The 25,065-nt window shown below is 37.7% G+C and overlaps 1 protein-coding gene across 2 annotated transcripts in view; it reads right to left on the bottom strand.

Annotated features, from left to right (window-relative positions):
* The window catches only part of LOC136858203 (RNA helicase aquarius), a 686,829-nt gene that overhangs the window by 640,931 nt on the left and 20,833 nt on the right, over positions 1–25,065 (bottom strand). For both annotated transcript variants that reach the window (XM_067137584.2, XM_067137585.2), the window contains exons 3-4: positions 10,464–10,620; positions 6,958–7,164 (exon numbers count right to left, since the gene is read on the bottom strand). In XM_067137584.2, the coding sequence (XP_066993685.1) occupies positions 6,958–7,164; positions 10,464–10,620 (364 nt within the window). The remainder of the gene's footprint in view (positions 1–6,957; positions 7,165–10,463; positions 10,621–25,065) is intronic.

Here is a 25,065-nt window from a genome sequence, read left to right as displayed (position 1 = left end):
CCACTTAATTTTATAAAACCCACACGGGACATTCTCTTCATCTTCCATATCTTCACTTTCCTTTCCAGGAGAAATGTCATTGTTGACCTCGATCTCAAAGAGCCTGCGCATCTTCAGCTTGTTCATCTCCAGGTGGGGCCTTTTCTTCAATCTCATCTTTTCAGCAGTTTCAGAGAGATATTTCTCTGAAGTGAGGTGATCGGCCTGCTATTTTCTGTTTGGCTTCCTGCGGTTACGTGTTGATTTTTTGTGAGTTGGTATTATTTCTCTAAATACAGGTGATGGGAGTAGTTGCTACATGTAATGTCATGGTAGAAGATGGTGAAGACACTTTGCAGAGAATAGAAGGGCCAGACGTTGAAGGAGTCAATTGGATAGGAAACTACTTCTGAATGGACTGCAGAAGATGACAATTCGGCTTGGAAGGCTGCTGGTGGTAGAAACTTGTGTGATGGTACGATGTTAGGATTGTACGGATAAATACTGGTACACTGAAACCCCTTTGTAGCATTTACATGTGATGCAGCTGTGTTCCACGTTGATGTGAACTGCTTTCCAAAATCAGTCTTAGTTATGGATGCATTTGAATTGTTGTGAATGAATGCAGTTGTTTCTTGGTGATAAAATGTTTTCAGTGGTTTGAGTAGAGCCTGAAGGACCTGTGTTGTATGTGGAGGCAAACACAGGAGTTCAATTCCATTTTCTGAACAAAAGTTTAAACATTTCATTGAGCAGCGAGATGCATGGCCGTCTAAAATTACCAGACATTTTCCTGGAGATCTGTACTTCTGAAAATGTTGAGGCGATTTCAGAAATAGATCCTCATTGATGTATCTGGAATCGACATTTCTGCTAGAGCACTTGCAGGCAAATTCTCTTGGTAGGCTTCTCAGAATTGAACACCCTTGAAGAGCACGAATGACAGGTTGTACACTCCAATTACACTAAAACAAGCAACGACTGTAATATTTTCACAACGTTCAACACTGGCAAGCTTGACAACATCACGTTTTCTCTTTTCACACACTATTTTAGGTGGTTTACTATTCACTGCAAATCCTTTCTCATCGGCATTGTATATTTTTTCTGGACATTGAGGAAATCACAACTCATCACACAAATTAGCGTAAGTGTTGTAAAAAATGTCAACATCCTTTTCATTCATTGTGGCAGCTCTAACCTCAGATAGGCCCTCAGGCTTCCTCAAAGATATATGCGGATTTCGCGTCATGAAATTTGTGAACCAGTCCTTTCCAGGAAATTTTCCATCAGCCGTTTGTAACGCCTGTCGAACCCGTGCCGTTTGGATCCGATTCTGAAGGGTTGTATAGGACACACTGAAGATATCTGCAGCTGTTTGGATCCCAATATCTCTCCTCAATATACTACTAATTGCCTGCGAAATAGTCTGTTCAGACCATTTGTCATGGGCGGTCTTTATCTTCTACATTCTTACCATCTGTAACATAAAAAGTAGACCTAGTTCAATAACTACTAAAATGTGTGCCTACACTGAACATAAAATTTGTATCTAGTTATTATATTTATCATAATAAAATTACGTAAGAATTGTATTTCGTCCACCTCTGTGGTGTAGTGGTTAGTGTGATTAGCTGCCACCCCTGGAGGCTCAGATTCGATTTCCAGCTCTGCCACAAAATTTGAAAAGTGGTACGAGGGCTGGAATGGGTCCACTCAGCCTCGGGAGATCAACTGAGTAGAGGGGGCTTCGATTCCCTCCTCAGCCATCCTCAAAGTGGTTTTCCGTGGTTTCCCCACTTCTTTTCCAAGCAAATGCTGGGATGGTACCTATCTTAAGGCCATGGCCGCTTCTTTCCCTCCTCCTTGTCTATCCCTTTCATTCTTCACATCCCCCCACAAGGCCCCTGTTCAGCATAGAAGGTGAGGCCACCTCGGCAAGGTACTAGTACTCCTGTCTACTTGTATCTCCCGACCCAAAGTCTCACGCTCCAGGACACTGCCCTTGAGGCAGTGGAGGTGGGATCCCTTGCTAAGTCCGAGGGAAAAACCAACCCTAGAGGATAAACGGATTAAGAACGAGAGAAAGAAGAATTGTATTTCTGTTGCTAGTAACAGTCTTTTACATGAAAAAAAAAAAAAAAAAAAACATTTAAAGTGAGATAGATGACCTATGTCTGAATTAAATATTGTGCTAAGGACACCTCAACAGAAAACATCATGTTATTAAATATCCATAACAATTCGTATTACCATTTTTTTAATAGGCATATAATCTATTAGTCATCACAAGCAGGAGATACAGTGCTACACTTCCTTTCCTCGTGTCAGCCTACTTTATTTTTAGTGATCGCATTTACCCCAATATTTTGGTCGGAATTGACCCGCTATGTCATGCTTTAGTTTTTTTCCATCTGACTGGAAACGTGTTTAATTACAAGCGTGGAGTATGGGTAAGTTGGGATGTTTGATAATTACTATGCTAGATATGATATAGGACTGGTACCTAATTCAGAGGCTATAATGAGCAATGTGCTACTTATCTTGTGAAAGATTACGTCCAATTGGTGTCAAATCGGAATTGAGATGCCGCTATCCAACGCAATGAATCCAAATGAGGCTGGCTGTCGACTAAAGAATGGCGACTGACATGCACAGGGCAGCTGAGTAGCAGCAGCCTTTCTTATTTCAATCAGAACTGCCCCATGATCGAAATAGCCCTGCCACACCCTACATCTTACACATTAAATGGAATAACCTTGCCATGCTGGTTTCTCCTAAGGCAATCAGTAATTCAGAGGGAATGTCATTGATTCCAGGTGTCTTGTTCCTAGTTAGGTCTCTCAAAGCTGTGTCAAATTCTGACCTCAAAATTGGGTATCTCATTTCATCAGCTTTAACAGCCTCTTCCTGTTCCAGAACCATATCACCTTTGTCTTTTCTTTGATCCAGCTGTTATATATGTTCCTGTCATCTTTCCGCCTTGTTTTCTTTCCCTAGAGTGGTTTTCCATCTGAGCTCCTAATAATCATACACGTAGTTTTCCTTTCTAAGGTTTAGTCTATTTTCCTGTATGCAGCATCCACCTTTCCTAGGACCACACAACCTTCAACATCCTTGCACTTCTGCTTCAGCAATTCTTCTTTAAGATGTCCTGCACGTTCTATCCACTTCATTCTTTAATCGCCTGAATTCTACCCTCTTCATTTTTTGCATTCTTGTACTTTAGTCGTTCATCAATCAGGTCTAGTATTTCCTGAGTTATCCATTGATTCTTAGTCGATCTTTCCTCTCTTCCTAACATTTACTCAGCAGCCCTAGAGACCTCGTTCTTCAAAACTGTCCATTCTTCCTCTATTGTGTTTCCTTCAGCCTTTTCATTTAGTCTTTGTGCAACATGTTCCTTGAAACAATACCTCATGCTCTTTTTCTTCAACTTGTCTAGATCCCATTTTCTTGCATTCCTTCCTTTCTTCAATTTCTTCAACTTCATATGGCATTCAATCAGTTGTGGTAAGAGTCCATGTCTGCTCCTGGGAAAGTTTTGCAATTCAATGCCTGCTTTCTGAATCTCTGCCTAATCAAAAGGAAGTCTATTTGGTACCTTCTGATGTCTCCAGGTCACCTCTACACATACAATTTTTGTTTGTGGTGTTTGAACCAAGTATTAGCAAGGACTAAATTATGATCAGTGAAGAATTCAACCAGCTGACTTCTTTCATTCCTTTGTCCTAATCCGAATTCTCCTACTTATTACCTTCTCTTCCTTGGCTTACCACTGCATTCCAGTCTCCCATCACAATTATATTCTCGCCACCTTTTACATATTGTAGTAAATCTTCTATTTTTATATTCATTTGATTTCTTCACCATCTGCTGAACTAGTTGGCATATAGACCTGCACTACTGTGGTGGGCATTGGTTTGGTGTCAGCCTTGAGAACAATAATCCTTTCACTAAGCTGGTCGTAGTAGCTTACCCACTGTCCTATTTTCCTATTCATTACTAAACCAACTCCTGCACTTCCCTTGTTTGATTTTGTATTGATAAGTCTGTAGTCCCCTAATCAAAAATCCTGCTTTTCCTGCCAACATACTTCATTTATACCAACTACATCTAACTTTAGTCTATCCATCTCCATTTTCAGATTCTCTAACCTACCACAACTATTCAAACTTGTAACATTACATGCTTCGACTCGCAGAATATCAGCATCCATTTTCCTGAACATTGTCCCCTCTCACGTAGTCCCCACATAGAGATACAAATGAGGGACTATTTTACCTCCGGAATATTTTACCAGGGAGGAAGTCATCATCAGTACATCATTCATACAGAGAGAGTTGCATGTCCTCGGGAGTTAGTTACGGCTGTATTTTCCAGTTTCTTTTAGCTGTATCAACACAGCTAAGCTGTGTTGAGTATTATTGTAAAGCCATATCAGTCAATCATCTAGACTGCTGCCCTTGCAACTTCCAAAAGCCTGCTACCCCTCTTTCAATGAACCATTTATTAGTCTGGTCTCTCGACAGATACCATCCAATATGACTGCATCTGTGGTTTGGCTTCTGCTTCATTGGAACATGCAAGCCTCCCCACCATGGCAAGGTCACATGATTTGCAGTGGACATATTGCATTTAGTGCCCATTAAAGACAATGACTCAATTCCATACAGAAGAACACTACTCATAACAGAGTAGAAGATTAATGTGAAGAGTTACTGACAGATTGCAGAACTCTATAACACTGTAACTTTTGTTACAATACCTAAAAATAGCCACTCCAACACATTGTGATGACTGCAAGATCAGTCTAATATTCTACATCTTAAGGATATTCCTACATATCATCCACCCTTGTGAACATCTTAAGGATATTCCTACATATCATCCACCCTTGTGAACGCCAAATTAGTTGTACTCAATTTGGCTTTAGAAACTGACTTGACATTCGCGAGGCTCTTTTCTCTCTGAATGTTTTGATTCAAAGATGCCTGGATATGAATTTCAACATGTATGCATGCTTCATCAACTACCGAAAGACAGTTGATTACTTATCTCATGCAAAATTTGCTGAGATTTTAAAAACTACTGGTGTTGCTGCTGGTGATCTACATATCATCCCTCAGCTCTACTGGAAGCAAACAACAGAGGGAGACACAAATGAGGACATAGTTATATGTAAAGGCATGCAAAAGTGCAGTGCCCTGTCCTCTCTACTTTCTAATATCTACTTTAAGGCTGTGTTCACAAAAGCCATCAAGGATGTTGAGCTAGGGATCCGGATAAATAGCAATGTAATTAAAAACATCTGCTTTGCTGATGATACAGTTGTGTTAGCTAGTAACCTTGCTGATCTTCAAATTATTATTATTATTATTATTATTATTATTAGAGGGTGCAATCAGTGGTTAAGAGGAAGTTGGTTGAAAACCAGCGTGGGTTCAGACCACAGAGGGGCTATCAGGATCCGATATTCAGTATGCGAAAGGTAATTGAAAAAAATGTTACGAGAGGAATAGACAGCTGTGTTTATATTTCGTAGATCTAGAGAAAGCATATAACCGGTACCGAGGGAAAAAGTGTTCGCCATACTGGGGGACTATGGGATCAATGGTAGATTATTAAAATCAATCAAAGGCATGTATGTTGACAATTGGGCTGCAGTGAGAATGGATGGTAGAACGAGTTCTTGGTTCAGGGTACTTGCAGGGGTTAGACAATGCTGTAATCTTTCACCTTTGTTGTTCGTAGTTTACATGGATCATTTGCTGAAAGGTATAAAGTGGCAGGGAGTGATTCAGGCAGGTGGAAATGTAGTAAGTTGTCTGGCCTACGCTGACGATTTGGTCTTAATGGCAGATTGTGCCGAAAGCCTGCAGTCTAATATGTTGGAACTTGAAAATAGGTGCAATGAGTGTAGTATGAAAATTAACCTTTCGAAGACTAAATTGATGTCAGTAGGTCAGAAATTCAACAGAACTGAATGTCAGATTGGTGATACAAAACTTGAACAGGTAGATAATTTCAAGTATTTAGGATGTATGTTCTCCCAGGATGGTAATATAGTAAGTGAGACTGAATCAAGGTGCAGTAAAGCTAATGCAGTGAGTTCACAGTTGCGATCAACTGTATTCTGTAAGAAGGAAGTCAGCTCCCGGATGAAACTATCTTTACATCGATCTGTTTTCAGACCAACTTTGCTTTATGGGAGCGAAAGCTGGGTGGACTCAGGATATCTTATTCATAAGTTAGAAGTAACAGGCATGAAAGTAGCGAGGATGATTGCTGGTACAAACAGGTGGGAACAATGGCAGGAGGGTACTTGGAATGAGGCGATAAAGGCTAAGTTAGGAATGAACTCGATGGATGAAGCTGTACGCATGAACCGGCTTTGGTTGTGGGGTCATGTGAGGCGAATGGAGGAAGATAGGTTACCTAGGAGAATAATGGACTCTCTTATGGAGGATAAGAGAAGTAGAGGGAGACCATGACGAAGATGGTTAGACTCTGTTTCTAACGATTTAAAGATAAGGAGTATAGAACTAAACGAGGCCACAGGACTAGTTGCAAATAGAGGATTGTGACGACGTTCAGTAAATTCACAGGCTTGCAGACTGAACGCTGAAAGACATACAAATCTATAATGATGTATGTATGTATGTATGTATGTATGTATGTATGTATGTATGTATGTATGTATGTATGTATGTATGTATGTATGTATGTATGTATAACATTTTACTGTAAGGATCAGTGCACCATTTGGTCTATTCATGAACATCAGGGCAATGTGCCTCTCCAGAAGTGGAAATCTCATTCCTTAAATCCACGTCCATTCTGAACACACCTTTACCGTCTCAGCTAGGCAGCTCCTACTGCTGATAAGTCATCATTACAAATTTATGGTAGGTTCACTGTGGTGTACTGTGTTAAATAATTCACACAGGTAAAATTCATCTAAAAGTTTATACTTACTGGCTGTAGAGATGTCCACATTGACAGTGAAACTAAGCGCTTCACTTGATCACGGATTAGTGCTACTTCCATACTGTTGAAGCAATGGTTGAGGAAAACCAGCAGCGCAGTCTGTTCCTTTAGTGATGTCTCTGGACCTTCTAACAAGCATGCTTCCAGAACTTGCTGGAAAAACCCAGGGAAATGCTCTGGCTGCTTTCGGAAGGGCTAGAGAACAAATAGAAGAAAGTATAAATTTTCTACTTGCTTCATTTATAATATACTGACATATCTCTTCCCCTAAGACTACAATTTCTAATTTACATTTTCCCCCGCATATCTGTAGCCATCTCTTTTCAGTTTAGGTTAATCAATCTGCCAAGGTTAATTTAAAAAAAAATGTTTTTAAAATAAATTACAACAATAAATTATCGCTAATAAAACACTCCATAACTCAGTGTTGCCTTTTTTGGAAGAAGCTGCAGACCAGGCTATGTTATTACATTAGGGAAAATGGAAATCGCAACACCACAAAAGAATGGAGATATGGAAAGATGTCAGCTAGCCATGTAACCAATACTGGTTTCAGGCTAATAAGATTGTAATACCAATATAAATGGTCCATTATTGGACATTATAAATTTTCCAGCTAACTCATTCCTTGTTGCCAGCGTTTCGCCCCAGTGTGCTAAGTTGGGTTCATCAGTTGGTAAATAGCACACCCACCAAGACGCATGGCTAGTGTATACTGTGTAGGCCACTGTGTAGGCTACTTGGAGCCCTTTCCCTTCCCCCTTTCTGGTGTGTACGACACACACCCCCCTCACATATACTTTCACGTGTTTTTTCTAATTCAACGGCCTAAGAGCTATTGGTCTAGCTGATGGCCCACTTACCCTTATATTGAGTAAGAATTGAAATACCATACTGAAGTGAAGCCACCACGCTGGCAACCAGGAGTGAGTTAACTGGAAAATTTAAAATGTCCAATAACGGATGAACGATATTGGTATTACCAGGTTTCCAGTGGCAAAATTGTCAGCTAACGTGGGTACGGACAAACAGAAGGCGAGCTGCAATGTTGCTGCATTAAACCTGTTCCTTACTGTCTGGTCAGACACCGTGACTCGTGACCCTCCTGAGGTTTTGTTGCAGTTCTCTGGCAACTGCTGAATGATGCCGAAACACACAGATTGTCAGATATCGGTCATCCTGTGCGGTATAAATAATTTTTTAAATATCTGAATTCTCGAATAATTTATGCATCCAAATTTTTTGCCATTTTTCGTTATAAAAGTGCATTAATTATGCGAGAAAATACAGTATATCAAGTTAAATCTCATAGAGAGCATCTGACTCCAAATGTGAGATTGTTTCAACTTCTTATTTTTCCTGTATTATTGGGACACAGATCCATAAAAAATTACAAAATAAAAAAGTGGAAAAGGCAAAGTTTCTCCCAAAATGTCCCAAATATCAATATGTCTACAATCTCTATTTTCAGTCAATGACCAGCTGCATTACAATTTAAACAGAAATTTCCAACATCTTACAATGACAAGATATGCTATTTGTACATCACTACACAATATACAGGGTGAAGCGAAATTCGCGCACTCGGGCGTCGCAGCGCGACTCCTGTCTCTCACAAAAGTTTGTCCTGCGAGTATATCCGGGAGAAAAGGGTCGTTGCAGAGTGGCAATCTGGCAACTCTGTACCCACATGTAGGTAACTACCTCTGTCAGCACGTATTAGTCGTGCTGTACAGTTGGTGCAGTGGAGAGAGTTTGGCGTTAGCATGCAGGAGGTCGAGGGTTCGATCCTGGGTTGAGGTGCGTTTTTTATTTGCTAATTTCCATCGAACATTACATACTGTAACACAGTAAGACACCGTTTCTTAGGTCACATGTACCCTACATTTACAAAATTTAGTAACGCTGAACACGTTGTAACGCATCTAGTAGATGAAGTGGTGCACGCCCACGACGTGGAAAGGGCGTCTTTCAAAGCTGACCAATGAAAACAAATGTTCGTCCATTTCTAGGATCGTAGTATGTAAGTGCAAACTGTTTTTAGAGAACCCGCTGCAATCGTTAACGATTAAGATGTCAGATACCATACCACCTGGACTACATTTTTGAAATAAAAAACATACGCCTCCACCAAGGATCGACCCCTCAACCTCTTGCATGTTAACCTAAAACTCTATCCACTGCTCCAACTGTACAGTAAGACTAATAAGTGCTGACAGAGGTAGTTATCCTATATATGGTTACAGCGTTGCCAGATTGCCACTCTTCAACGACCTTTTTCTCCCGGATATTCTCGCAGGACGAACTTTTGTGAGACACATTTTTTTATTGCTGGCATGTGAGGAGTCGCGCTGCGATCCCCGAGTGCACGAATTTCGCTTTACCATGTATATTCCAGATCAGGTGTTATTAATTTCTCATTATCATACACAAGCTCGCTTGGTGGCCATGATTTTTCAGGCATCAAGTCTAGGGTCTGACACTGTGGTAAGCCGGTTCGAGTCCTGTTGGTTGAAAAACATTTCACCATCAGGATGTTGGCCAACAGGGTAGAAGAGATGGTGGTATAAAATGTCTAATCACTATATTGCATGCCAAAAGCCTGGATTCAATTCCAAACCTCTCTGCAGTTTTCATATGGATCGAGGGAATATGATGCTCTTGAAAGTGATTCATCCATCAGACGAGGACGTAAATTTTGAGCAGACCCCTTGGCGTTTTTCAGTGGGAGTAGGCTACGTGCCGACACCGGGTTTCATCCTCTCCCCATCTCATTAACATCATCCCACACCCAGATGCGCAGGTCGCCCAGAGCGTCAAACAGAAAAACCTGCACCAGGCGAGCCAAACATGTCCTCGGACACTCCCAGCATAAATAAAATCTTCATAAACACAGCCACGACCTCCTAAGGTTAAAGGGAGTGTTCTCTCTACCTTGGTCTACATTATCTTGATAATGGAATATTTACATTAGAACTCTTTCGACAGTCTTCTTTTTCTACTGCATTTCCCACGTCTGTGGGGACGTGGGTGGGAAATATGTCACACATGGGGATTTGGCCCTGTTTTACAGTCGTATGTCCTTCCTGATGCCAACCTTATGTGGAGGGATGTAATCACTATTGCATGTTTCTGTGGTGGTTAGTAGTGTAGTATGTTGTTTGAATATGACGAGGAAAGTGTTGAAACAAACACAAACACCCAGTCCCCGCATCAGAAGAATTGTTACAAGTGATGAAAATCATTTTTTGTCCGTATTGAAAGTTTCGTAAAATATACAGGAAAATATTTAAAAACTGAATAGGTGGAAATAAAATTTTTAAATATTTTCCTATATATTTCAGAAGAATTGATCGGACGTGATTAAAATCCCAGACCTGGTAGAAAATCAAACCCAGTACCCTCTGAACTGAAGGCCACAACGCTGACCATTCAGCCAATGAGTCAGATAGAACTTTTCCTACAGTAATTAGAGGAATACAAATATGACCTACCAGCCATGAAGGAACTCTCTCTCTAAACTTCTCATTGATCATAATAACAATCGACATCATATGTGCATGAGACGAGGATCCAGTCACATAATTTGGCCACAAGTAGTTCTCCAGGTACTGACTGAACTCCAGCATCATTGTCCGACGTATTGCAAAACTGAAAGAAAAATAGTACTGTACATATTCTTTTGAGCTAAGATTAACATGCACTGACAGGAACAATAAAACAATGTTATATCTAGACAATTTTGTGGATGAAAGAGGGAAACTTTCTCATTAATAACTAAGGGTTTTTCAATTGATAAAATCCAAATTAATTTAGGTGGGTGATCAATTTAAACAGACAGACATAAAATATAACATTATGTTTACACTAATGCTTAAGAACAGAATCCTTCCTAAAAGTACTCTCTCCATAAATGCTTTTAATTGAAAAGGAACTAAAATGAAAACAAAAAATGTGAGATGTATGACAAAAATTATAAGTGCATGGAAGAGAAAAATATTTATTTGAGGATATACACCGCAATATTACGTTCTTGGGGGAAGCTGTGATTATCTACAAAGCTAAAGCCAAAGAAAACTTTTTTTTTGCTATTTGTTTTACGTTGCACCGACACAGATACGTCTTATGGTAACGAAGGGATAGGAAAGGCCTGGAAGTGGGAAGGAAGCGACCGTGGCCTTGATTAAAGTACAGCCCCAGCATTTGCCTGGTGTGAAAATGGGAAACCACGGAAAACCATTTCAGGGCTGCCGACAGTGGGGTTTGAACCCACTATCTCCCGGATGCAAGCTCACAGCCGCGCGCCCCTAACCACACGAGTAGCTCGCCCGCTCAAAGAAAACTTAAAGAGGAAGTGAGTGAGAGGAGAATTCAAACCTAAATAAATAATAATAATAATAATAATAATAATAATAATAATAATAATAATAATAATAATAATAATAATAATAATAATAATAATAATCTTTGTTTTTATGTCCCACTAAGCACTTCGACGGTTTTTGAAGACGCCGAGTGCCGGAATTTAGTCTTACAGGAGTTCTTTTATATGCCAGTAAATCTACCGACACAAGGCTGATGTATTTCAGCACCTTCAAATACCACCGGACTGCACCATGATCAAAATCACCACGTTGGGGTCAGATGACCAGCACCTCAGTACCAGTAGGTGGCGGGAAGATTTCAAACCTGAGATTTGTGAATGATACTACCCTCATTACAACAGATATGGTTCAAAAGAGTTGAAGATGAAAGTCAAAATGTGGGTCTGGAATTCAACCACGAGAAAGTAAATATAATGAAAGTGGACAGAAATTACAACTTTCTTGACGATTTATTTCTGAGATTCTTGAAACTATGCCCTAATTCATACACTTCAGTTCAAACATTACTAGCAATGGAAATTGCAGCAAGGAAATCAAACCCAGAATCACAATAGCAAAGAAGGCAATGTCACAACTGAGTCCCATATGGAAAGACCGTCCACTCTCCAAATCAGTGAAGGTACGAATAGTTCGCACACTCATCTTGCGACACCCTCCTTTACGGTGCTGAGACACAGGTGGTTAGAACATCAGTTAAGAAGAATAGCTAGATGCTTTTCAAATGTGACGGTTGGAGACGAATGCTCCATATTTCTTGGACACAACATAAAACCAACAACTCAATCACAAATGAATTGAAAACCGAGTTTTCCACTTTCTGTCTCCAATGAAAACAGCAAGTCTGTGGTGGTGGTGGCGGCGGCATTCGGCCAGATACCCAGTAGAAGGACACGTGGAAGAGTATCACTACGATCATCATTATCATCATCATCAATGTCCCACTCCAGTCACCCGGGTGTGGTTAACATGCCTCCTCCACTCCTTTCTGTCCTTCCACTTTTCCTGCTCCATTACTTCTGCCACATCCAATCCAGCGTTACTAATGTCCTTCCAAATCTGATCCATCCACCTTCATCTCAGTCTTCCAACTGGTCTCTTTCCCTTAACTTCACTGTCTAATTCCTTTCTTGCTACCCATTCCTTTCCCACTCTTTTTACATGTCCAAACCATCTCAGTCTTGCTTTTTGTATGTTCTGTAGTAACGGTTCTATATTTAGCTCTTATCAGATTTTAATATTTTGGATTCTATCTCTTCTTGTCTTTTTAACTGATGTTCTTAAAAATTTCATTTCTACTGCTTGGATCTTACTATCTTGTCTCTTATTCGTTACCAGTGTTTCTAGTCCGTATGTTACAATTGGTACGAAATATTGTTTACATAATGTTAATTTTGTTCTCTTGGGTACTTTGTCATCCCATAAAAGCTCTCTGGCTTGATGATAAAATGTTCTACCTTTACTTAGTCTGCTCTTAATTTCAGGGTTGATTTCATTACTTCCATTAATAATGCTACCCAGATATGTAAACTGTTCTACATTCTCTAACCATTCTTCATTTATGTTCACTTGGCTTCTCTTTTTCTCTTTTCCACAGTGCAGGACTACAGTTTTCTTCTTACAAATTACCAATATAAACTCCTTCAGATTTTCATTCCAAATGTCCAGTCTCCTTTGTACTTCCTTTTCTCCCTTTCCCCAATTCACCACCATCATCTGCAAATACCAAAGTATTCACTTCATCAAAACGGATACTCTGTTTTACAAGTTTTATGATTTCATCCATCAATATAATAACCAATAATGCCGACAGTGCACTTCCTTGCTTGAGACCTTTTTTTTTTCTTTTGTATAAAATGTTTCAGAGTCACCACTCCCCACTTATACACTGTTTTTACTCTCATGATACAACATTTTTATCTTGTTAATTAATGATTTTGGTACATTTCTTTTCTGTAGGCATTCCCATACATGTTTTTCTTAACTGTATCATAAGCTTTTCCCAAATCCAAAAATACAAAGTTGATTTCCTTGGATCATGGGAGACTACTGGCAAAAATGAGTGCAATTGGACTAGACAAAAGAGTGACGGAATGGGTTGCTATATTTCTACAAAATAGATCTCAGAGAATTAGAGTAGGTGAAGCTTTATCTGACCCTGTAATAATTAAGAGGGGAATTCCTCTAGGCAGTATTATTGGACCTTTATGTTTTCTTATATATATATATAAATGATATGAATAAAGGAGTGGAATCGGAAGTAAGGCTTTTTGCGGATGATGTTATTCTCTATAGAGTAATAAATAAGTTAGAAGATTGTGAGCAACTGCAGTGTGACCTCGAAAATGTTGTGAGATGGACAGCAGGCAATGGTATGTTGATAAACGGGGTTAAAAGTCAGGTTGTGAGTTTCACAAATAGGAAAAGTCCTCTCAGTTTTAATTACTGCATTGATGGGGTGAAAGTTCCTTTTGGGGATCATTGTAAGTATCTAGGTGTTAATATAAGGAAAGATCTTCATTGGGGTAATCACATAAATGGGATTGTAAATAAAGGGTACAGATCTCTGCACATGGCTATGAGGGTGTTTAAGGGTTGTAGTAAGGATGTAAAGGAGAGGGCATATAAGTCTCTGATAAGACCCCAACTAGAGTATGGTTTCAGTGTATGGGACCCTCACCAGGATTACCTGATTCAAGAACTGGAAAAAATCCAAAGAAAAGCAGCTTGATTTGTTCTGGGTGATTTCCGACAAAAGAGTAGCGTTGCAAAGTTTGGGTTGGGAGGAATTGAGAGAAAGAAGAAGACCAGCTCGACTAAGTGGTATGTATACAATAACAAAGTTTTATTATGAATCCACCTGTTCAATACATTATAATGTTGTCACATTTAAAATATCTTCATTAGTTAAAAAGTTATATATGGGACATGTTTCGCTCCCTTATAGAGCATCATCAGCCAAATTTGAATCTCGAATAATTATTATGTTCGTAAATAATGACTTAAGAACTATTAGACCATTTTTCACAAACTTAAAACTTACTCTATTAGAATATCATAAAATACAAAATATTTGTATACATGCCTCAATTACATGTGCTTAATAGGAAGATACATTAAAATTGTGGAAGATAAGAGTACTAAAATATTAAATTAAATAATATATATATATATATATATATCATGTCTAAAATCTTAGAAAGGTGTGAAAATCAATCTTAGGAGCTAAATTTGAAGATTTTCTTGGCAATGAGATCTGATAAAAAAGTTATTTATCCCTTGTGGATAAGAGTCTATAAAGATTCAAATTTATCGTCAGTTTGATGACTGAACTTGTGACAGGATGAATGTTGGTCTTCAAGAAATTTAAAGGCTTGTTGTCATTTGAACTCGCCGAATGCTGTTGAATAGATATGCTCTTATAGATGTCAGTTAGCGTTCATTGAACTAATGGATTTGATAAGGCATGATTGAAAGGGACGTAAATCAACGCTCGTATTTAAAAGTTGTTGCTTGGTTTATCTTGTTGAATGTTTGTAACAAGAAAAGGAATCTTGTAAGTAATCGGAAGTTGTGCTGCTAGTTAAGAGTGTGCTTCTAGAAACTTCACTTACCCCTCCAATTGCTGTTTGTCAGTTTGGTGTTATCCGAGGTTATGTGGTGACTGCCTGTTCTGTGTCTACTACTTGTGTTGTAAGAGTGAGGTGGTGGGATTTGAGGGGAGGGAATAGGGATAGGAGGAGAAATGTTTGTGGGTGTGGTTTTGGAAGGGGAATGTCTAGTAGGAGCACAGGGAGTGGTTGAGTTCTTTAATGTTGCATGATTATTAGTTGTTTTGGGAATGAAAACTTTGGCCAAGTTACTTTTTTCTAGATTAAGAGTCTTTAATAGTTTAGGTAATTGTTCGTGTAATGGATTTCTTATTTCAATTTCGTCATTTAAATGTTTTTCTTTACTGAAATACTGGTCTAAGTGGATATAAATATTTTCTAATTCTGTCATTGGTTTGCCTTTTTCTATCTTCTTTATAATTTTTAGGTCCTTCTCTATAGTTGTAAATTGGTGGAATGACTCTCTCATGTGAGCACTCATCTCAGAATGTTTGTTGTGTTTAGTAGCATTAACGTGTTCTAAGGATCTTGTGAGAAAGCTACGGCCAGTTTGGCCGACATATGAGCATTTACATTCTACACATGTTAATCTATAGATGCCAGAACTTAGATAAGGGTTACTGTTAGCATTTATACTATTGTGGTTGAAAAAAATGTTTCTGTTTGTATTTTGTGTCTTGAATTCTATATTAACATCTCGTTTTTTGATAGGATTAGTTATTTGAAACATGGCTGGATTGGTGAATGTAAATGTTTTTTCTGAAGTAAGATTAGTTACTAATTTTTGTTTTACTTTATTGATGATCCGATTGACCATATTTATTTTATATCCATTAATTGAGGCCAGATCTTTAATAAAATTGAATTCCTTTTTTAAGTTACTATCTGAAAGGGGGATTTTCAAAACTCTATAAACTAAACTGTAAAAAGCTGCCTGTTTATGTGATTTTGGGTGAAGAGAATAATTTTTTATCGTTAGAGGAGCGTATGATGGTTTTCTAAATATTTGAAATTCGAATTTATCTCCTATTCGTGTTACATTAATATCCAGGAAGTTTATTGAGTTGTCAGTTTCATCTTCTTTCGTGAATTTTATATTTGGGTCAATATTATTTAATATTAATATTATTTTTATTATATTATTATATTATATATATTATATATATATATATTATATTATTAGCATTATTTTTAATATTATTTTTCACTAACATTTTTTTTGCTATCTATTATGACAAAGGTGTCGTCTACATACCTGATCCAAAGGCAAAGTCCATTTATTTTTGTATTTATTTTGTTTTGCTCCAAATGATCCATATATATGTCTACCAGTATGCCCGACGTGGGGTCTCCCATTGCTAAGCATGTTTGATGGTAAACCTTTTTATTAAATGTGAAGTAATTATTGTTTAATACAATATTCAGTAGGTTTACGAATTCATCTATTTCACATTTACTTAATTTACTGTGAGTAAGCAGATTGTGTTTGATGATATTGATGATTTCTTTAACCGGTATATTTGGATACATGTTGGTTACGTCGAATGAAACCATTTTATGTGGTGGTTGTAAATTGAATTTTCCTAGTTTATTACAAAATTCTATTGAATTTTTGATTGTCGATTTGTTATTAAACTTGTAATGTCTTTTGAGGAAATAGTGTATAAATTTGGATGTTTCATACGTGGGACTATTTCTACTGTTTATTATAGGACTATTGTACCAGGAAGGCCTAGGTCCTGGCACATATAAATTAAAAACTTTATTTCCAAAATACAATTCCATTCCGATACGTGAGCAGCGGTGTGAAAGAATGTTCTAGTACCTACCACACTTCACGAGCAAGTCAAGCAAGGTCAAGTGACGCCACCACCGCTTACTGCTCACTTCCCATACAGATATTTCTAGACGTTTCTAGAAGTTTTTTCATTAAATTTTTAACGCCTGGACCGATTAAAATGAGACCAACACTAAACTATAACTAACATTATAGAAATGCAAATTTCAAGTCAATCCATCCAGTAGTTTTCGAAACATACCGGTTTAAAGTTTGGGAAGAATGAACACCCCTCCGTCAGCCGATTCATAGCGCCGCCCACCTGGCGTGTATATATATGCCACTGGGCCAAGGCCAGGGAGAGAGCAGTCTGACCTGTGTGGCGAGTACAGTCTGTCAGTGCAGTCTCGTCAGTGAAGAAAGTATACTCCGTTGCGATTCGCGAGGACGCGGTTATGGCCATGATCGAACGCCGTTGAACTAGTACCGTACGTGAAGTTCCAATAAGCCACAATGACGGTAAAATTCTAGACGTTTCCGTAATATAACATTTGTGAAATTATTGACTGAATAAGACCAGAATTCGGAGTGAGAATTCAAGTTACTGATATTTTACGGACTGGTACACTTTACTAATTTCGTGTAATTGTGGACTATGACGATATCTTAAATTATCGTGTGTGGCAAAACGGAAATCATAATTTACGACAATTTTAACCATTCTAGAACACATTCTTTTAACAGTATAACAGTGAACTGTGTGTAACCTTATTTTCTTAACATCTGCTCCATAACAGGACAAGACTTTGTTATTTTTCCCAGTGAACTTACTCGATCTTTCGATCAACACTATAATAAACTCAGAGAACATTAAGAACTTTTTATAGTTATATTAAATAATTCAGACTAGTGTTATATAAACGTGACTATAAAATTACCTTAATCTGCTAACAACAATTGTTCAGAGACTGTGATAAAAACTATTGCAAATTATATTTTCAAGTGTTTGAACTGTGCTTATTACTTCGCTATCATTTCAGACGTAATCAGTGACGATTATGAACTGTGTTTTGTGTCACAAGGACTGTAAATATTAATTTAATATCGTAAAATTAGAGTTAAGACAGAACTGTGTATCACGACAGTGAGTGGTAATAATCTCCGTGATTACTGAATTAAATAGTGCCAATTGAACTTTCCGTGTGCTAATATCACCTCCAAGAGTGACGAAAACCTTGGCGAAATATTACATCCTGCTACATCGAACATCATTCCTTCATCTATGATACCCATCGAGGGACGTCGACGTGGTCTCTTCACGGTACATCGCCGAGTTTGAGTCTTCTTCCGCACTCCGCGGAATGTTCCAGACGCCGAGTCTCCAACTTCAACAGATATTTCTGTTCTGAGTGAGTAACCACAAACTGACTGACTTTTACAAAACAGTTAATCCAGTACAGTGATATTATCAGTGCTTCGTGTGAAAAGTATTCCATAATTTTCTCGTCATATCAAAGACGTTCACATTCTGTGATAAATTTATTTCAAAGTTCAAATTCACGTTACCTAGATAAACTTTAGGGTTTTCAAATGCTTTATTATCATTTCTTACAATCCAAACTGAGACACACTCCACAAGAGTTTAAAATATTTTACTCAATTTTTTTTAAATAAATGTGTGTGTGTTCATTTTTGTGTGATATAAAACTTAGAAAGACTGTAGGTGCAAAATTGATCGATATCTTATGTTCTCACGAGATTTAAAAAGACAGTAGAATATTAATGTCCCATGAAGGAGTGATATTTATTTTCAAACTGACTTCAAGAAGGTCACGATATAAATCTTTGATTTTGACAAATATTGATGATAGATTTGAGTTCTACAGTAAGATTGCAGAGTGATCTATCTACTGATATTATTAATAAATTTTATAGAAAAAGATATAACCATCTGTTATTCGCCCTGCGATTCTATTCTTCCCTGTATCAGCTCCAAAAACACCGTACACTACCCGAGATCCTTCTCATGCCCTAAACCCACTATCATTTCCTGGTACAGTATGGGTACGTTGGATTTATGCAATTTGGGCAATGCCCTAGCCGTTGGTAACTTTGGATTCATACTTATTTTTTGGTGTTCTTGTTCATTAAATAAAAAAGTAGAATTCTTAAGGATAATTTTTAGATTCCATTGAATCTTATTTTCTTACAATCCAAACTGAGAGGCACTCCACAAGAGTTTATAATATTTTACTCAATTTTTTTTTGATAAATGTGTGTGTTCATTTTTGTGTGATTTAAAACTTAGAAAGACTGTAGGTGCAAAATTGATTGATATCTTATGTTCTTATTTATTTATGGTTTACTACAGTGTAGGTTTTGTCTGAAAAGAATTCTTCTGTTTTTTCAATATAGTCATATTTATTTAAAAGGACTGTGGTTTCACCTTTGTCTGCTTTGGTAACAACTCCATTATTTTTGCTTAGATTTGTTTTTAGTGTCATTATTTGTTTTATGAGAGTGGGATTAGAACTTTTGTTTATTTCCCTCACAAAAGTTGGGAGCTTCTTTTTAACTTCAAATCTGATGTCGTTTTGTATATCTGGTGTTAATTTATTCAAGTTTGATTCAACTTCTGCTACTACATTGATTACGTCTTCTACTTTTTGTGAGTTAGGCCAATTAAATTTTGAACCTTTTATCTAATAGGTTCATTTCATTATCAGTGAAGTTTGTGTTTGAGAGATTGATAGTGGTGGGAATGTTTTTAAGGTTAGAATTAGGATTATTTGCTCTATTGTTAGATTTGTTATGATTTGGTTTGTTTTCTTTTAAGAGTGTAAGTTTGTTATCTAAGGTTTTTTGTTTCTTGTCTAAAACGTCTACAAGTTTCTCTGTTATATGAATTTCGATAGAGTTCCATTCTAAGGGAGATAATTGTTGTGTAATTTCCAAGTGTGTACGATATAATTGCAAGTTCAAAAATGATTTCTTCCTATAGAGCTTTGATTTCACTTTTCAGCCAGATCTCATTTATTTTGTTTTGAGTATCTGCTACCTTTGAATTAGGTATGTTTTTTCTTTGTATAGATTTTAAAAACCTAGTTACTAATTTACATTTCAAACATTCTTTCAAGAACCAAATATCTTTGAATATCTTACTGATTTTGATTCAAGGCATGTATACAAAGATTTTGTATTTTATGATATTCTAATAGAGTAACTTTTAAGTTTGTGAAAAATGGTCTAATAGTTCTTAAGTCATTATTTACGTACATAATAATTATTCGAGATTCAGATTTGGCTGATGATGCTCTGTAAGGGAGCGAAACATGTCCCATATATTTTTAACTAATGAAGATATTTTAAATGTGACAACATTATAATGTATTGAACAGGTGGATTCATAATAAAACTTTATTATTGTATATCAACAGATTTCAATACAGATTAAAACATGAGATTAGTCACTTGCAATGAAATAGCCAACCAGGCTAATACAAACAAAAAGAATAGATATCCGAATCTAAAAATTTGTCTTTTCCAGTTGCTTTACCTTTGGTCATTGCTTTCACTGCCCTAAGTTCCAACCATGGTATCGAGTTTTCTTCTTTTTCTCCATCTACTATTTCCATTTTCTTATCTCCTTCTTCTTCTGAGCAGTCATTCTCATTATAAATATTTTGCCATCACCTTCTCAAGACCCTTTTCATCATGTACTATGGATCCATCTTCTCTCTCTAATGCCTTGATTTTTTCTTTTTGATTTTATTACTCTGTATAATAGTTTCTGATTTCCTTGACTATCTTGCTTAACCTTTCTATATTATTCTCATCCCTCTGATACTTTTTTTGCTTTTCCTTATCCATTTCTTTCTTCACCTTGTTTCTTTCTTTTATTTCCTCTTTTATTTTGTCTGTCCACCAGTGTCTCCTTTCCCTTAACCTTTGTTTTTGTTTTCCCGCATACCTCATTTGCTGCTTCCACAAATGTCTGTCTTAAATTGTCCCACTCTTCTTCTCCACTTCGTACTTCTGTGTTAGGCAACTTCCTTTTTATACAATCTTGGAATGCCATTCTTTTATCCTCCTCCTCCTCCTCCAATTCCCAAATCCTGATCTTTGGTTTCCTCTTCAGTACAGTTTTAGGGATTTTTACCTGTTTTACTAGGATAGTCTCATAAAACAGAAGGTAGTGTTGGTCTTACAGTTGTTACTGCATACAGGAACGCTCAAGAGAAAACATGAAAAAGCTTCATGAAAAATCGAAATCGATTATCAACCTATTAGGTCTATGTACACGTTATGCGATCGCGAGAGGTTGTGGGTTCGGATACCGATGGTATCTGGTTGGCCATTTTTGTCCTGTACTTAACATCTATTGAACATGTACTATGTAAGTATAACATGACCTAATAGGTTGGAAGTCAATTTCGATTACAATGCAGTCATGAAAAATATCAAGGAAGATCACAATCCTCAGCAATGAGGGAACAACCTACAGAGCAGTTATTATTATTATTATTATTATTATTGGCACAGGCCAGAGCAAAGTGTAGCTTCCAGTGAAATCCCAGTTTCATCCATGGCTCTGATAATATGGAAGCTGCTGGGGTATGGGTGGTGCTGGGTTGGACAAGGATGAGGAGATGATGTTCTGTGGCCAGTTAGCTACGTCGTACATGTTCCAGCTTCGTATACCACAGGTAGGACAAAGTATGCCCCATTGGAACGATAACAACATGCGATGGCAGATAAGTATGTAGCTGTGTGAACTCCCCTCCTTTGAAGCAATTCACAACACAAAGTTCATTCACTGTCTCTAGATGTATTGTAAGGACGAGTAAGTGGATATGTTACTTATCTACGGAGAAGCTAGACAGAAGCATACCAGGCACAACGCCTGTACGAAGAACGCTATCCGGATAGACGACAACCGACGGGCACGACATTTTGTTGGGTGGAAAGACGCCTGCAAGATACTGCATCCCTGGGAAGGACACGGGCTATTCGAGATCATCCCGTGATGTCTGCTGACAATGAAGAGGTCGTGTTTGACGTTCTCCGGTGTAACCCTCATACTAGCACACGGTTCATTCCACAGGAGACGAACATCAGCCGAGCGTCTGTTATGCGGATATTGCATGCCCACCGGTTTCACCCGTAGCATCTGCACTTACACCAGGAGTGTCTTTCTGTTGTGTCTGATGATGATCTAAATTCTCCTTCTGACTCAAAAAAACAGGTCAAAAGTTCCACCATTCTATAATAAACAAGGAAAAAAGTACTGTGCTAGATTCACCAAAAGAATTAAGATAAAAGAATTGTAAAAAACATTTACTGAAAGAAAATCTGATGTTAATAGGAGGGTTGTTAGGAGATACAATGAAAATAAACGACTGATCCTGTGGAAAACAAAATCCAACTTGATCGTGACTTCAACAACCTCCTTGGACAGCATAATTCGAATGGCAGTACACAAGGAATTCTGCCTTTCGAACAACAACTACACAATTCACTTATGACTGGCTGTGGCAAGGGAACCTGCCATTATTATCAGAACTTCCGAAGTTGAACGTGACCAGCATTAGGCAAGGGGGCTTACCATTATAATGAAAACACCACAACTTTATCGTGAGTAGCAGTAACGAGGCCTGCCATTATAATGAAAACTTCAAAAATCGATTGTGACTGACAGCAGGGAAGGGGGCCTGTCATAATCTAAACTCCCAAACTCAACTGTGACTGGCAGTAGGAAATGGTATGCGCCATTATAATAAAAACTCCCTAATCCAGGCTGCACATGAGAAACGGCGTACGGCGACCTCCGTGACGTTTCTCGGGTAATGCTAAGAACCATGCAATCTAGTAAAATGTTACTCACAATGTGTAGTATTTCACCTAGAATTCTGTATGCAGTGTAGAATTCTCAAGTGAAGCGTGGGTATATGAGCTAGTACTGTATATAAAAACTCTGATGATTATGTGTTTTTACAGTACAGTTCGGGAGATGATGATAATGAAAGAATATTTCTCTTCTGCACATTTGATGTTCTTGGACATTTGTGAAACAGTAGAATAATTTTTGGGAACTGTACGGTATGGTATATTCAATCACTTGTATATGCTGCTTGGAAAGGTATGTACTTATGTGTTTCCTCTAGTGTACACTCTCATCACAAATAAATTACAAAGAACATACACAAGATTATTTAACCATCTTTGAGAAAAATATACAGCAGTGTAACATTCTCAAACCACATTTTTCTTTCCCCCCCACCATTTTCAACTGGCTGCAATTTATGTGGTAAAAGGTGATTTTCCTCAAACAAATGTACATACCTGATTATTACATTATTCACAGGCAGTCTGGCACAAAGTTGTTAATTTAGGCGAGAAAAATTGAGAATTTGAATGTTAGGTAAAGTAGGTATTCAAAAGCATTATTATTATTTATGCTGCTTGAGGTTTTGCACATCTCCAGGAAGTAATCCACAATGATATTGTGGACTTATTTGAATACACATAGAAAATAGATACATACATGCAATTGCTACAAACGCAAGAGAGACACAGGCCCATCTCACTTCGAACCTGCACTGTGAAATGTATACGAAGCAGTGCTACACGGGTTACAAAGAACAAGCCAAAGAAGGTTGGCACACGAAATACCAGAAATTTTAAACTGCCATCATGCATTAGGGTGAAAATTTTTAGATTACACCAAGAAACATCACGTCAGAATGAAAACCTGATGATTCAGAGCATGACTGGCCATAAAATTTTAAGAACTACCAGCAGAGGGTATGTTCTCAATCAAAATCAAACTGAAAAATTTATTTTTATTATTTTGACTATGAAAACAACGAAATACTCTATATAGTAAATATTGAAGAGGTGTTAAACTTAAGTACAGAACAAAAATGGCCAACCAGGTACCATCGGGATGCAACCCTAAACCTTCCAATTCTGCGCTGGATGCTCTATCCAATTGACTTATGGTGGCCTAGGTTATACTCGTTCTGTTGGAAAGGGTCTAATATACAGCAGGTATGGCACTACTGCCATCACACTGTAGTGTGGGCGCAAGTTGCCCATTGCAGACCAATTCAAGAATATTCAACTTCCATGACCGCAATGTACTAAAAATAAACCTTCAACATATTAGGTCGTGTCAGTACATATTGAGAACAAAAATGACAACCAAATACCAGTGAGCAACTTGCTTCCTTTCCTGAGAGTTTAATCTTGATATACACGAATAGGCAGAAGCATCTTGGCTTTGCACATGGACATAAACATAGTTCATTGGATAAGCAACTGTTGCACTCGCTTGACTGCATGTTACGTACCAAAATGGGTAAAAAATAAATAAATATGCAATGTAAATTTAAATCTTACAGCAGCTGTATAGTATTGAAGTGATTCCACGTTCTGTACACGAGTTGATTATGACGTAAGTACAGAAGATATGAGTAGAATTTTGTAAATAATATAAATTTATTAAGGATGAGCTATGTGTTTAATAGAGAAAATTGATATGTAAATTGTATAATACTGTATTTCAGGAAAATGTCCTTTCTGTTTACATTAGAAATTTAGTGCTTGATAATGTATTTTTGTGTATCATTTGCCACCGAGATAGACACTTTATTTGCAAATAAAATAATTTTTATTTGATTGTGTTAGGCACGTAAATGAGCGAATGATGTGGGTAGATTTCTCAGTGGGAGGAATTAGGACTAGAATAGTGGCCGTGTATTCACCATGTGAGGGTGCAGATGAGGATGAAGTTGACAAGTTTTATGAAGCATTGAGTGACATCGTGGTCAGGGTCAACAGCAAGGATAGAATAGTGCTAATGGGCGATTTCAATGTGAGAGTTGGGAATAGAACTGAAGGATACGAAAGGGTGATTGGTAAATGTGGGGAAGATATGGAAGCTAATGGGAATGGGAAGCGTTTGCTGGACTTCTGTGCTAGTATGGGTTTAGCTGTTACGAATACGTTCTTCAAGCATAAGGCTATTCACCGCTACACATGGGAGGCTAGGGGTACCAGATCCATAATAGACTATATCTTAACAGACTTTGAATTCAGGTAATCTGTTAGGAATGTACGAGTTTTTCGCAGATTTTTCGATGATAGAGACCACTATCTGATCTGTAGTGAACTAAGTATCTCTAGGCCTAGGGTAGAGCAAGTGAAATCTGTCTGCAAACGAATAAGGGTAGAAAGTCTCCAGGACGAGGAAATTAGACAGAAGTACATGGATATGATTAGTGAGAAGTTTCGAACAGTAGACAGTAAGGAGGTTCAGGATGTA

Source organism: Anabrus simplex, chromosome 1, assembly GCF_040414725.1.
Source record: "Anabrus simplex isolate iqAnaSimp1 chromosome 1, ASM4041472v1, whole genome shotgun sequence".
In the NCBI taxonomy this organism is placed as follows: Eukaryota; Metazoa; Arthropoda; class Insecta; order Orthoptera; family Tettigoniidae; genus Anabrus; species Anabrus simplex.
This window is presented reverse-complemented; position numbering and strand designations above follow the sequence as displayed.